The sequence below is a fragment of the Pezoporus wallicus genome, unplaced genomic scaffold, assembly GCF_028554395.1.
Source record: "Pezoporus wallicus isolate ANWC-B61680 ecotype Strahan unplaced genomic scaffold, APGP_CSIRO_Pwel_v1 contig_8805, whole genome shotgun sequence".
NCBI classification, from domain to species: domain Eukaryota; kingdom Metazoa; phylum Chordata; class Aves; order Psittaciformes; family Psittacidae; genus Pezoporus; species Pezoporus wallicus.
In genome coordinates, this window is record NW_026637668.1 from 998,941 (window position 1) to 1,013,246 (window position 14,306).

At 43.5% G+C, this 14,306-nt stretch overlaps 1 protein-coding gene across 1 annotated transcript; it reads left to right on the plus strand.

The window, feature by feature from the left end:
* Positions 1 to 515: 515 nt before the first annotated feature.
* On the plus strand, positions 516 to 13,861 carry ZRANB2 (zinc finger RANBP2-type containing 2). Its single transcript, XM_057407173.1, has 10 exons — positions 516 to 684; positions 1,024 to 1,076; positions 1,459 to 1,567; positions 2,919 to 3,001; positions 5,028 to 5,104; positions 5,669 to 5,806; positions 6,634 to 6,806; positions 9,078 to 9,164; positions 11,354 to 11,518; positions 12,034 to 13,861. The coding sequence occupies exons 1-10, from the start codon at positions 629 to 631 to the stop codon at positions 12,095 to 12,097; spliced, it is 1,005 nt and encodes a 334-aa protein (XP_057263156.1). The 5' UTR covers positions 516 to 628; the 3' UTR covers positions 12,098 to 13,861.
* Positions 13,862 to 14,306: the final 445 nt, after the last annotated feature.

Sequence of the window (14,306 nt, forward strand, 5' to 3'; positions counted from 1 at the left end):
GAACACTCTAACATTAGAGTCTTATTCTTGTTTAAAGCACTCTGTATGTTCTTGTGGCCACTTCAGTGCAATCACACTGAGAAACCAGTCTGAACGTTGTGTGCTCTCTCTTCTCTGAAAATGAAGCCTTATTTCATTCATCTTTCATTATGCATCAACAGTTGATGTATTTTCTTCTAGCGAAGGTCTACACGCAGGAGCTCGGGCACTTCTGTCCCAGCTGGGACTTTGTGGTGACAAACGCCACAGCAACAGCCGCAGGACAGGCACCTGCCATGAATAAGGGAGCTCTGTAGTGTTGGTTTTCACGCTTTCGGGCTGCCGGGGACCGGCTCCCCGCCTCACAGCGCGGCTTCCAGCTCCGCGTCGCCCCTCTCCCCTCAGCGCAATCCCGCCACGGCTGCCGAGCGCACTGCGCATGCGCGCCTCCGCAGCAGCCCTCCTCCCCGCTGGGGGGCGCGCTTCCTTCGGTCCGCTCTTCCCGCCGGCCGCGCTGAGGCGCCCGGGCCGCTGCCTGAGCAGAATCCGTGCGGGCGGCAGCAGGGCGCAGGCGCGGGGGGCAGCCCGGCCCGCGCAGGGCCCTGGTCCTCTGGCGCGGTGCTGGGCGCTCGGCTCGGTGGGGCCCAAGATGTCGACCAAGAATTTCCGCGTGAGCGACGGGGACTGGATCTGCCCCGACAAGAAGTGAGCGGGGACGGGGCGGGACGGGACGGGACGGGACGGGGGCAGCGCCCGCCGCAGCACAGCGCCCGCCACCGGGGCAGCACCGGCCCGGGGAGCCGCGGCCGCCGGGTCCCCCGGGGCTGCCTCCTCCCGCCGGCCTGGCGCGGTCCGAGTCAGTTTCCCCCCTTGCAGAGCTGCACAGCTCCGGCATCACGGGGCGCGCAGGGCCTGGGGAAATTCGTGTTCTGATTTGGAACCAATTCAGCTGGAAATATAAAGGTGGTTTTCTTCTAAGTCTCGCGTGAGTGCATTTTCCAGCGTTAACCAGCGTCTTCGTTCTCGCTCCGCTTTTGTTTTCAGGTGCGGGAATGTAAACTTTGCGAGAAGAACCAACTGTAACAGATGTGGAAGAGGTGAGTGTCTCAGCTGCCAGACGGGAGATTGAGATGAGCTCTTAGGCAGAAGCTCTTCCCTGTGAGGGTGCTGAGGCGCTGGCACAGGGTGCCCAGAGAAGCTGTGGCTGCCCCATCCCTGGCAGTGTTCAAGGCCAGGTTGGACACAGGGGCTTGGAGCAACCTGTTCTGGTGGAAGGTGCCCCTGCCCATGGCAGGGGTTGGCACTGGATGAGCTTTAAGCTCCTTTCCAAGACAAACCAGAATGGGACTCTGTGATCTTTGTCTCCTCATCTCTTTCTGCCATTTAAAAATAGTATTAAATCCATTTAAAAATAATATATTCATGAAGCAAGATGTTTGAGAGCTGTTTGTTCTTTGTGTCTTTGTTTTTCTTTTCCAGAAAAAACGACAGAAGCCAAAATGATGAAAGCTGGAGGGACTGAAATAGGGAAGACACTTGCTGAAAAGAGTCGTGGGCTCTTCAGTGCTAACGACTGGCAGTGTAAAACGTACGGCCTCTTACAGAGTGCAGTGTTCTTGTAGCGCCACACAACACCTCAAACAGCCTGGTTCTTAATTGTGTCACTGTACATTTACTTGTACAGTTGAGGAAGAATGGTCAAAACTCACACAGGTTCCACTCATAGTGTTCGGATGTGAGGCTAGCATTCAGTTTTGCTTGCTGGAGAGCAGCTTATTTAACATGGCTGGGAAAAGGTTAAAAATAAGATAGGTAGGTAAAAGTTCATGTTTTTCTCTGATAAGCTGGACACTTCTCAAGTTTGGAAGATAACATGTGGATGGAAGTAACACCCACACTGCAGCGTGATATTTTGTTAACATTCGCTAAACACGTAATGAGTCAAGTTTAGCCCATGGTTAAATCCTCAGGTATTTCTCCAAGGCATCAGTTGGGAATGTTAAGACCTCAATTAGAAAAGGTCTGCTTTAATAAAACACTTGGATTTTTGAAAGGAGCACTTGAAGGATTTCAGGCTTTGCTGTTTGAGCTGTCTGAGCAGTGAAACCTGGAATTCTGTTCTTTTTTCGTGTTGGCATTGAGCTGTTTTCAGTCTGATGGATTTCCAGTGGCACTGTCCTACAGCAGCACGTTCCCTGGGCAATGCTGTGGACCCCAGTATCTGAGAGGATCTGCTTGATGCCTTCAGGATTGCTGTGTCTCTCCAAGTTTATAGTTAGGTTGGGTCTTACAGACTTTCTCCTCTTCTCTCTGGGGCTGAGCAGTGCTTGAGGGTAGCATTACAAATGGAGGAAGCCTGAGTGGCCTTCTAGGAGGTCATAAGATAGGAATGCAGAAGCAGGTAACTGCAGCGGTGAGGGACGATGACTGCTGATAAGATTATACCCATGGTACCTTCTTCATTAACCCCTCTAAACCATGAATGCCACTAGTGGAGAGCAGTGAGGGGTCTTAACACTTTTTGTGCAGCTACCCCTGTAAACTTGGCCATGTGCCTTTTCTTTCCCCTTCACTTCTCCAGTATGGTCACTTTCCCGTCATCCTCATTCCTGTGAAATACCCAGCGACTCTCTCAAGCAATTATGTTATGAGGACTGTTGCCATGGAGATTTACCAGATCACTGCTAAAACTTGACAAATACATTTTTGTAATAGTTCTTATTTTGAAGGCTAAGTTGGACGGGGCTTGGAGCAAGCTGCTCTAGTGGAAGGTGCCCCTGCCTGTGCAGGGGGTTAGAACTGGATGAGGTTTAAGGTCCCTTCCAACACAAACCACTCTCTGATTCTATGATTTATTCTAAGTGTTGCCTCAGCACTTAAGCTTTTTGATTTGAAATAAAATGTTTCTTATTTTTGTTTCATTCTTTTTGCCTCTGAAGATGTGGTAACGTGAACTGGGCCAGAAGATCAGAATGCAATATGTGTAATACTCCAAAGTACGCAAAATTGGAGGAAAGGACAGGTAAGATGTGTGTGGTTTTAAACTACTCAAATTGCTGTAAGAGGACTTCCTTTTATAAATTTCAGTGTAATTTAATTAAAGGTGGTGTTTTCACAGCAGAACCAGCAAAGTTGACAGGCTGAGAGAGCTGGGCTGGTTCAGCCTGGAGAAGATAAGGCTCCTGAAGGGGAGACCTTAGAGCAGTTCCCAGTGCCTAAAGGGGCTACAGGAAACCTGGAGAGGGGCTTTGGACAAGGGATGTAGGGACAGGCCAAGGGGAATGGCTTTAACCTGCCCGAGGGGAGACTGAGATGAGCTCTTAGGCAGAAGCTCTTCCCTGGGAGGGTGCTGAGGCGCTGGCACAGGGTGCCCAGAGAAGCTGTGGCTGCCCCATCCCTGGCAGTGTCCAAGGCCAGGTTGGACACAGGGGCTTGGAGCAACCTGCTCTGGTGGAAGGTGTCCCTGCCTGTGGCAGGGGTTGGAACTGGAAGAGCTTTAAGCTCCATTCCAACAGAAACCAGTCTGTGATTGTATGAAAGTTGGATGAATTTCCATATGTAAATAAGTCTTGGACTTATAATATAAGTAGGTTCTTAGATTTGATTACTTTTAGTGGTGTGTTAACTATATGATTGTTTCATATGGAAAGTCAACAGATTAAACTGCCCCTATATTTGATTTTGTTACTAAGATGTTTGGAAGGAGTAATACAATCTGCGTTCAACTCCAGAAGGCCCAGTGTATGCACAATGTCCATTGCTGGAGGCCTCAGCATCCCCCAGAACAGGGTTTGAAGGTTGTGTAGGTCAGACTGTCACCTCTTAATGAGGTTTAGGTTTGGTCACGCTTGGACACATTCTGAGTTCCTCCTGCATTAATAATGAGCCCAGTGGTAACTAGACCAGAGGATCTCCTTACACTGCAGTCCTGCATTTGTACTGGTGCTGCTGCAAATGGGATCAGGCTGAGAAGCTAATGCATGGGGTGTGACAATAATGCATATGCACTTGGGTGACATGGTTTTGTGTGTCATGTCCCTGCCCATGGCAGGGGGGTTGGAACTAGATGATCTTAAGGTCCTTTCCAGCCCTAACTATTCTATGATTCTATATATAAAGAAGCATGAAGAAGAGCACACAGTTTATAATTCAAAAGAATATTTTTTAATACTTGCATCTAATACTGAAAGAATATTAAGAATATTTAATTGGATTTAATATATTTCATATAATTGAGTATTTTTACTATTTCATTATTGTTCCACGTTCTGGTGTCCCTTAGACGTTGCCAGTCACGTGCAGGACACCCAGCACGTTGCATACACTTGGGGTCAGTTACAGAGGCAGCTGAAACAAAAACGATCCCTTCAGGTGTTCCTCTCACGTTAGACAAAGGAACAGAGAGGTTCCTAAGGCAAATCTTGGCATTCATACAATTCCATGCGCCTGCAAGATCCTTTCATTGCTGTGGCTCCCTGAGGAGCTATATCTGAGTGCATGTCCAAAAGAATTGTGATACCCAGGGGCTGCATGCATGTGTGACCTGGCTGAAGCCAAGGGAAGCAGTTGAGCAGTGTGTTCCCACCTTGTGTTTTGTTCACTGCTTTCCTGAGTTGGCTACTGGCTGCTTGCTCCCTAAGGTGGGATTTCAGTCTTGGAGTACAGTAGCCTTTGTTCTAGCCCCTTGGGTACATGCCTGTGTGCATCCACACAGGGCAGCTGTCAGGCACCACAGCCCCACCACAGCTCTTCCGGGAAGCACAGCAATAATCCTGACATTTCTTTTATGTTTTTGTTTCCCACTGTTTTAAGCTCTCTAGCTTCTGTATTGTGTTTTAATCCATTTGCTCAATTAGGTTTCTGTTTAATAAATGTGTGTAGGAACAATTCATGTTCCTCTTGAGATCCTGTTACATTATTGAGGCACATATTTATAAACCACTGAAGGCTTCCTGAGCCTCTGTGAAAGTTTAGAATAAACTTTATGCTTCTTGTAGCTGAATTTGGTGCAGATTGAGAGATTTGTCTTGTTTTCCCCCTTTTTCAAGGGTACGGAGGAGGATTTAATGAACGAGAGAATGTTGAATATATAGAGCGTGAGGAATCAGATGGGGAGTATGATGAGGTAAGACTGGGTGCATGTGCTGCTCTGGAGGCACAGGTACTGTGTGATGTGCGTGTTTAGGATATGTTTGCATTTGGTTTCCTTAGAAGAGTGCTGATCAAGAATATGTTGTGATACAGCTCTCTGCCAAATGCTCAAGTGTGAGAGTTTCGAACTGAAGGTAGATGTATCTGTTTTGTCTTTTGTGGGTAAAAAGTAAAAATGAATTAAAATTAAACTGGTACGAGCTGAGTTTGTTAAACTTCTTCAAGAGGTGGCTCCAGGGTCATGGGTGTTGCTTTCAGCCAGATGTTCAATGTTGTTTAATAAAGATAACCCATAGACACAAATATAAAATACTCTTGTTAAATTCAGATTTTCATCCAGCTTGCCTTTGGGCACTAACTGTACCCAAGACAAGCATCTCTTCAGAAATGTTCTTGTTGCTAACTGATGTTTTATGGTACTTCTCTTTCCCTTTGAGCAATATCTTATGTGAAATTTATGTGTACTTATAAAAAAATACAGGTTTTAATTTAAATTACTTTTGATTCTATCATATTCTAATGAAATAACATTTCTTAGTTTGGACGCAAAAAGAAAAAGTACAGAGGGAAGCCAGTTGGTCCTGCATCTATCCTGAAGGAAGTAGAAGATAAGGAGTCTGAAGGGGAAGATGAGGAGGATGAGGATGAAGATCTCTCCAAATATAAATTGGATGAGGTAACATGTTTGGAGTTTTTATCATTCTTTAATCATTACTATAGTGCTGTGTAGTAGTAGTGGGTAGGGTTTGGTTTGTCCTTTAGCTGCCTTTCGAGCAATGTGGAGGAGCAGCTATTGAATAATAGTGCTACAGCTTCTGTGAAGTAATGTGCACAAGCTGTTTTGTTCTAAATACCTGCAGTCACAGATACGTGATTTTAAAACTTACCTGAGATCAGAATCAATAGTTACGAGATCCGTGTTTGGAACCTTTGTCTATGGACACCATATAAAGGGAATATTGTTGAGTTTTACCCTTCGCCTTTTAAAACCATGTCCAATTTCTGTTTTATAAACGGAATAAAGTGAGTTTTTCCATCTTTTCAGAAATACATGATCACATAGTGGATTGTCCACATCTCTGCACGGTAGTCCTGCAGAGACCTGCATATGTGCTTATTATTTACACAGCAGTCACCAGGTCCTGCCCATGACACATGTGTCTGCAGAATTGTGCTTTGGCTCTAGATTTTGCATCTGCAGATTCTTCCAGGCACTCAGTTAAAGTAACTGGCAAAATGAATGTCTGTGCTCTCATTAGCTTCATTAAATAACAGAAATGGGACTTCAGATGGAGTTTTTCCAGGCTTTATATTAGTTTGCTTTGAAATAATTATTTCAGTCACTCCTTACTCTTAAAATACTTGGATCTGAGGACATGCACTACCAGCAGTATTTCAGAGGTTGAGAGCCACAAAATGAACCCCAGAATAGGCAAAAAACAATAACTGGAGAAAACAATCCAAGTGTTTCTGAAGTATTTTTGTGGATCTGCATTTTTTCAGGATGAGGATGAAGATGATGCTGACCTCTCAAAATATAATCTTGATGCCAGTGAGGAAGAGGACACTAATAAGAAAAAGAAATCCAATAGGCGCAGTCGCTCTAAGTCTCGGTCTTCCCACTCGCGGTCTTCATCACGCTCATCCTCTCATTCAAGCTCAAGGTCTAGGTCCAGGTAAACGGGTACAGGTCAAGGGTAACGCCAGGCAAAATGTCAGTATCTAACTTCTTTTTTTACTTTTTTTTTTTCTTGATTGCCTTACAATTTTAGTTTAATAATGTTAATGATTTCATGTACAGAATTTACGCAGGTAGATAATGTTCTCTTCTGACCTTCTGTGGCTTCTCATGACAGAGGTTTCCTGTGTCTTGCTGCTTGTTTTAGCAAATTTAAGTTGATATTTCAATTGAATCCTGCAAATATGTTAAAATGTAACGTATTTTCAATTTTGTTTTTAGGCTTGTTGGCATTTTGTGAGTCAATGGGTGAACTTTGGTTTTTAGCAGTGTTGAGTAGAGCTGTTTAACAGAGGCAGAGGGTGCTGTGGTTAGAGTGGGAGGAGGCAGAAGAGGGCAGTGATGATGCAGTAAAGGCAGATTCAGGGAAAGGACAGAATGGAAAATAGCCTGAAAATAACGACAAGGAACTTGAACTTGGCAGGAGACACAGCTTTAAGTACAGTGGCAGCACTGTCAGAAGAACACTGAAGGTTTATATTGGTCATGGGACCACTACAAAAGCGTATGGGGCCGATTGAAGATCTCACATTATTATTTTTAAATTCAGTAATATATGAACAATTCAATAAATGTTGTGCAGTTGGGTGATGTAAATCATATTGTAGCTTTTTAGCTGCCTTACAACTAATACGAGGATGATACTGGTAGATTTAAGACCTCAAATCAGTATAGGGTTATATATAAAGTTCATACACGTAAAGTTCAAGTTTCTTCTAACCTTCTTAGCTCTGTAACTGCACCACTCTGCTCTCCCTGCGGTGGCCATTGCCCAAACTCTTCAGCCCTTCAGACTAACCAGGTGTCGGCCACTGTCTCTGTTGTCTTTCCCCTGCCATTGCTGTCATGCTTTTTTCTGTTCTGCTACTTCTGTGACAAATTAAGCTCTTCATAGTCCATACTGTGAGACACCGCATTCTTCAAATGTCCTGTAGCTCTGAGGAGGAGCAGCCTGAATGAGGGTGATGAAGCTGGCCACTGTAAGCAATTTCATCACAGAATCATCATAGAATCATTATAGAATAGTTTGGGTTGGAAAGGACCTTGTGATAATCTAGTTCCAACCCCCCTTCCATGGGCAGGGACACCTCTGCGAAGGAAGGTGGGGGCAAGATCTATGAGAAAGTGGGTACACTGTCCTGTTTGAGGGCAGCATGGACCCAGTGTGAGCTGCATTTGAGGGCAGTTCTTAGGTGTAGGGGTGGGAAGGTCAAAGGAGACAGAGCTTCATCTCGCCATGAGTTTGCTCATTGATTCACAAATGTTAACTGAAATAACTGGTATTTGCTGGGGATCATTTAACTTCCTGTTGAACTTTTTGCTTCTAGCTACAGATTAGTAGTTGGAAATGTCAGCTGCCGTTTGCGGACACTTCTTTGTGTTCTTTAAAAAGGTTTAAATATATTTCCTAGGTAGCATGTGCTCATACTGCTTCTGTTTTACAGGAAAATGAAAAAGACGTGGTAACAATATAAATAGGGAGATAATGACTGCATGTATAATAGATTTTTTTCCTTAAAGTTTATTACAGTCTGATTGCAATACCTTCTTTTTACAATGTCAGTGCAAGTCCACTACTGTTTTTACATCTCTCTTATGGTTTCTGCTTTAAAGAAAATCCATCAGCATGAAAAAATGGGAAGTCATTTTGACAAGTTATAAGGGGTGTTGGAAATGTCTGTACTTGAACCCAGAATTAACTACTGCTGATTGTTAATGCAGGGGGAAATCTGGATGAAAACTTGAAACTGCTTCAAAATGCTTGTGAAAACTGATGTGGGGAGATGCGGGATAGTTAGTCCTGATGCTTTGCCCTGCTCTGCTGTTCAGAGGAGTGGTGGGCTGCAGGTTAAGGCATTGGTTTTAAATGTCATTAAAAGTCAAGGCATTGGTTTAATGAAATAGTTAATAGATGGGCAGTTGTTTCATTTGCCCAATAACTGCAATTCTGTTTAATGTTTGTGCTTTGTTTTAGGAAACGTAAGCTAAAAGCTGACTTTGTAATTTAATTGCACCATCTTACTATGTTAAAGTTTCTGTTTCACAATGTGCTGTGGTGGTACCGGGGGAGCAGGAGGAAATTGTCACTGCTTTAGTGACTCTATGCCAAACTGTCTCAATGCAGCGTTGTCTCTGCTGCTGACAGCAGCAGCTTTTCTGCTAAATACAAGTCAGACATGGGGAAAAAAAATCTTCCATGTTGTTTCAGGTCCCATTCAAGAAGTTCTTCCAGTTCCAGATCAAGATCTCGTTCCAGTTCCAGGGAGCACTCTAGATCTCGTGGGTCGAAATCAAGGTGAATGAGGTAGAACTCTCTCCTTGCAGAGAGAAAAAAGGGCAGAAGAACCAACCGCTTGTTGATTTCATCGTAAAATTATGCTGGTCAGAGCACATTCACTCTCTTGTATCTTGGAGGTCAGAACCCTTGGGGTCACTGCACGAGGTGCTTCCCACTACACGTGTGTTTCTTGAGAATACCAGGTTTTGGTTGAAGAGGTTAAGTTGAATCTAAGCTAGATGAGTGAATGCCAGAGATCATCACTTGGAAGGAAGAAGGATTTGAATGCATGTTCACCTGCTTCAGCATTTTCTGCTGGTTTGACTCTTTCGACTTTGGCTACTTGATGTGGAAGGACATTAGAAAATACGCTATAATTCTGGGTTTGTGTTTAGTGAGAACTTAATTAATGTATATTTTAAGTTATTTAACTGCTTGAGTGAGTCCAGAGGAGGCCATGGAGATGCTGCGAGGGCTGGAGCAGCTCTGCTCTGGAGCCAGGCTGAGAGAGCTGGGCTGGGTCAGCCTGAAGGAGAGAAGGCTTCTTAAGGGAAGACCTTAGAGCAGCTCCAGTGCCTAAAGGGGCTGCAGGAAACTGGAGAGGCGCTTGGGACAAGGACCTGTAGGGACAGGACAAGGGGAATGGCTTTAACCTGCCAGAGGGGAGACTGAGATGAGCTCTTAGGCAGAAGCTCTTCCCTGTGAGGGTGCTGAGGCGCTGGCACAGGGTGCCCAGGGAAGCTGTGGCTGCCCCATCCCTGGCAGTGTTCAAGGCCAGGTTGGACACAGGGGCTTGGAGCAAGCTGCTCTAGTGGAAGGTGTCCCTGCCTGTGGCAGGGCTGGAACTGGATGAGCTTTAAGCTCCCTTCTAACACAACCCAAACGCAAAGCAGTCTAGGATTCTGTGTATCCATCTTCCACTAGGTAGGACTGTCATTATCTTTATAACGTGGGATATAAAAATCAGTGAATCAAAGTGTTGATAGTAAATCACGTGAGAAGCCTACAGGACCTTGAGCTTGCTGCAGTTACTGACTCGTGTGGAGAAGAGTGACAAAGCACAGAACTTCCTTGAGGTGTCCTTGCACAGGCATCCTGTTGGCAGGACTTGCCTTTTGCCATGGCATGAGGAGCTGTTCCACCTCCACGTGTCCAGAGAATCTTAAAACTGTAAACAAGGAAGTTTTGTGACAGGAAGATCAGTCACAGATGGTGCCAGCACCCTTTGGTGGCAGAACATGCTGAGGGTTATGTGAGGGTCAGCGTGAGATGGAGTCTGTGCTTCTGGGAGGAGCGAAAGGAGTGGCTGTGCCCCTATGGGTGCTGCGGGGACTCAGTACAGCACCCGCGGAGTGTGCTCAAAGTATGAGCTTGTGGAAATAGAATTGCCCTACTATTATGATTTACAGTGGAAATATTTTACCAACCACATACACTGTGTTGTTGGGGCTTGTAAAATGTTTTATCCATCTTACTGAAAAAAAGACTCAGGTGTTTTGATGTAAATTTGGAATTAGAGCTTAGGACTTTACAGCTCTATCACTTTTTCCACAGGTGGGTTTCTTTTCCTCATTTAATTCTTTTAGATAACAAGAGTGATTTTTTGAGTGTTTGTAAGTGAAGCTGGTCATTTACAGGTTTTTTTAATGCCAAAATTACTGTATTGTAAGAGGTTTTAAAAATCTTTTGGTTGTGAAAATTCTTACTTTCTACACAAATTATTGTGATATTTGTAAATACCCCTTAAGAGGGTTCTTACTGTTGTAGTAAGATGAACATTGCAAACCTCTTAATAGGAGGTGAATCACTGTTAAATCAGCATCACCTCAGTGGTTTTCAAGCCACTTTGATCTGAGTTTAAGTACTGAGGAAGGTCCTTACACAGGCTACTTCCTACCCGAGTCTGCCATCCCCTCTTTATCCACGTGCATCATTCTGGTGCATGCTGGAAAGAGGTTTCCAATTTACTGGTGGTCTCTATAGCAAAAAACCACTAGGAAAATTTAATAAGAATACTACTTTGGCTTTAGAAGTGCTTATTGGCAGGTAACTCAGGAGTAAGTATTACAGCATCCGCGTGTTTCTTTGACAAAGCACTGACACAGCTAGAGTAGTGAGTGTGAAAACTGTCTCTTTATGTTCTTTCTTTCTTTGTTCTCCCTATATTATACCAGAATTAAATCTCATTTATTTCTTAATCAATAAAGATCCAGCTCCAGGTCCTACAGGGGGTCTTCCACCCCAAGAAAGAGATCTTACTCGAGCTCTCGTTCTTCCTCCTCCCCCGAGAGAAGCAAGAAGCGAAGTCGTTCTCGATCTTCTTCATCTGGTGATCGCAAAAAAAGACGATCGAGATCACGGTCACCCGAAAGGTTTGGGTTTATGTAGAATAAGAATGGGTGTAGTTAAATGTGTGATTTTTATTTATTTTTTCTGAAGGACTTGAGATTCACTGGGAAGGAGTTGAATCTGATTAGTTATTCTGATATTTAAAGTAGTTTTCTCACTTCCCCTACTCTTTACTTCTTGTTAAAACCTCTGTAATTGCTTCTCCCCAATGAAACTTCCTCCTGGTAGAATCATGTTCCATAGAAAGACCTAGGTCCCCATCTTTCAGTGTGTGAAAGCATTAATGTATACATTAGTGATTTAGTTTCATAAGTAAATATTGCCTTTAGAAGCTGTATTCTACTTTCAGTATTAAACTTCTAGCATTAAATTCACTTTCATGACCTTAAAGTGGTTTAAATTTATTTCTATATCCTTATAAGGCCCCTGTCAGATACATTTTGCTTCCAGCTATTGTAGGATACAGACTACTCAAAGTGGGTGCTAAAATTAACTTCAACTCATTTCTTTGCATGCTTTCTCCATTTATATCTTGCAGACGCCGCAGATCATCATCTGGATCTTCCCATTCTGGTTCCCGTACAAGTTCTAAAAAGAAATAATGTATTAAAGCTCACCTTTAAAAAAAAACAAAAAACCCAGGAAAAACAAATTCCAGTCAGTGCATGAGACATTTTTAAGAAGTTGGTGTCTTACTTGGTCAGAAGTGCTAAATCTGCTAGTAGAGGTGCATGTCTGTCCTTGCTTTCTGGAAACCTGCAGCTTTGTTCATGAAACAAAACGTGAGGTAGCATTTTAAGCCATAAACTCCTCACAGGAGGTGTGAGGATTTATTACTTGAGTAAAGAGGGGAGTTATTATTTTTCAAGACTCAGTTGCTCAGTTTCTGACTCTCTCACTCAATTCCTGGCTTTCTTGCATGTAAGAGCAGGTACATTCCAACTTCACTTTGCTCTTCATGTGACGATTAGAAGAAGTATCTGAGGAATGCAGAAGAACCCATAAGCTTTCTGCATCCAGCTCCTGAGTTTGTTCATACGGGACCACACAAGATTAGTGTAGCTGTAGGGCTGGGCTTACCCACTGGATGACAGTAGTGAGTACTTAGGTCTAGTTATTGTTTGGTTTTCTGTGTTGAAGTAGAGGTGGATTCCCCTCTCTTTAGCTCTGCTCACTGCACAGTAGTTATTAAATACCCAGAGCAGCAGATGGTTCTGTAGAGAGCATATTAGACCTCATTCCTTCCAAGCAAGGATGTTTGAGACATTGGGCACTGTCCTCTCCAAAGCTGGTGTCCCATAGCTGCCAGTGCCTATCACTAGGAATGATTTGCTGCCATCAGCAACGTGCCCTTTGCAGAGGGTACTGGCTGTGCTGGTGTCACCCACATGAACCCTGGACGCAGCAATCCTCTCCTGTAAAAGGATAACTTTAGGAGCTACTCTTGAGATGGAGGCATGTGGAACTAGTTTCTTGGAATCAAGTGAAGCTTCTGCAGGCCGTCTGTAAAACTCATTTGGGGCTGACTAAAATTTTTAAGGTATCTGAATTTTATTTATATTTAAAAGTGAGAATTAATAAACTCTGTAGAAAGTGCTGACACCCTAAATGTGTTCTTCATCAGTCATTCTTTTTCCCTTAAACATAATTTATGGCTTAAAATGCTTCATTGAATCTATTTGGATAGCAATACCATGTTAAGACTTGGTCTCTCTTGAGCTCCGTTTGGTTAAGCAAGGTTTAAGTATCATCAGTGCCATCACAAGGTAAGTATGTTAAGGAAAGTTCTTCTTTTTAAGCGAGCAAACAGCAATATATCTGCATTTACTTGAGTCCTAGAGCTTCCAAACTCCTTTTTGACCACTGCTTTTTAAAGTGAACTGCATAGAAGCAAACGGAGCAACATTTAAAAACCAGATTCTTCCTTTTCTTCCTTTTATTTTAAGACACTTCTTTTGGACTGATGTAGAAGCAAAATGGTTTTGGTGTAGAGATATTTTGATAATCTCTTTTTTGCAGAAGAAAAAATGCTCTGCAGTTTCTTCTTTAATGCTTTCTTTTCTAATTTCAGTGCTAGGTGTGTGTAGGTTGCACAAGAGCAGGTTAGTCTTGTAACTGCCTCTGACAACTTCAGTCCAACTACTAAACTGTACAGATTGGAGCCGCTAGATGCGATGTTGTTAGCCTTTGGGTTTTCTCCTTGTGCTTTGTATTACAATTGTTGCTGTACTTAACAGATGGAAGTTTTTACATTTAGCAAATAGACTACCAGACAAAGGGAAGTGATGATTTCATTTGGCTTAGACAAAATGTAAGGCAAAATGATTCTGTAGACAAGTGTAAATAAAGCCTGTGAGTCAACTGTGCAGCAAGTGCTTTCTCTTGGAAATGTAAAGCAATCCTTCCGTGTACATGTGGTGGTGTGGCTGCAGTGCAAGAAGGGTGGTTCATATCCTTCCCTGGCCGTATATATCATGCATTTTCAGATTGTTTCAGTTCTTTAAGTACTGAAGATGCTTCAGGATTCAAACAGCAGCACATTTAAAATGAGCTGTTAAGAAATTCAAGGCATTTTCATTTCCTTATCTTCTTTTCAGGCTGTTCTTAGAGGAGGTATATTTAAATTACTTTAATTTCTACATTCTAAATGACAAAGGCACAGTGGCTGTGGTTGTCTGCATGCAAAATACCTCTTTGTAGTTACTGGATCAGCAAATAAGTGAGAACCAAGTGATCAGACCTGATATGGTTCACCTCTGCTCAGACACAAAGCTGGCTGTGGCTCAGGGAGTAGAAGGCTGTGGCATTACT

What these genes read in the sequence shown, in the direction of transcription:
- ZRANB2 (XM_057407173.1), top strand. Translation starts at nt 629, where the DNA reads ATGTCGACCAAGAATTTCCGCGTGAGCGACGGGGACTGGATCTGCCCC. An exon ending in AACGACTGGCAGTGTAAAAC is followed by an intron (nt 1,568 to 2,918) that starts GTACGGCCTCTT and finishes TTGCCTCTGAAG; the next exon opens with ATGTGGTAACGTGAACTGGG. An exon ending in CAGATGGGGAGTATGATGAG is followed by an intron (nt 5,105 to 5,668) that starts GTAAGACTGGGT and finishes AACATTTCTTAG; the next exon opens with TTTGGACGCAAAAAGAAAAA.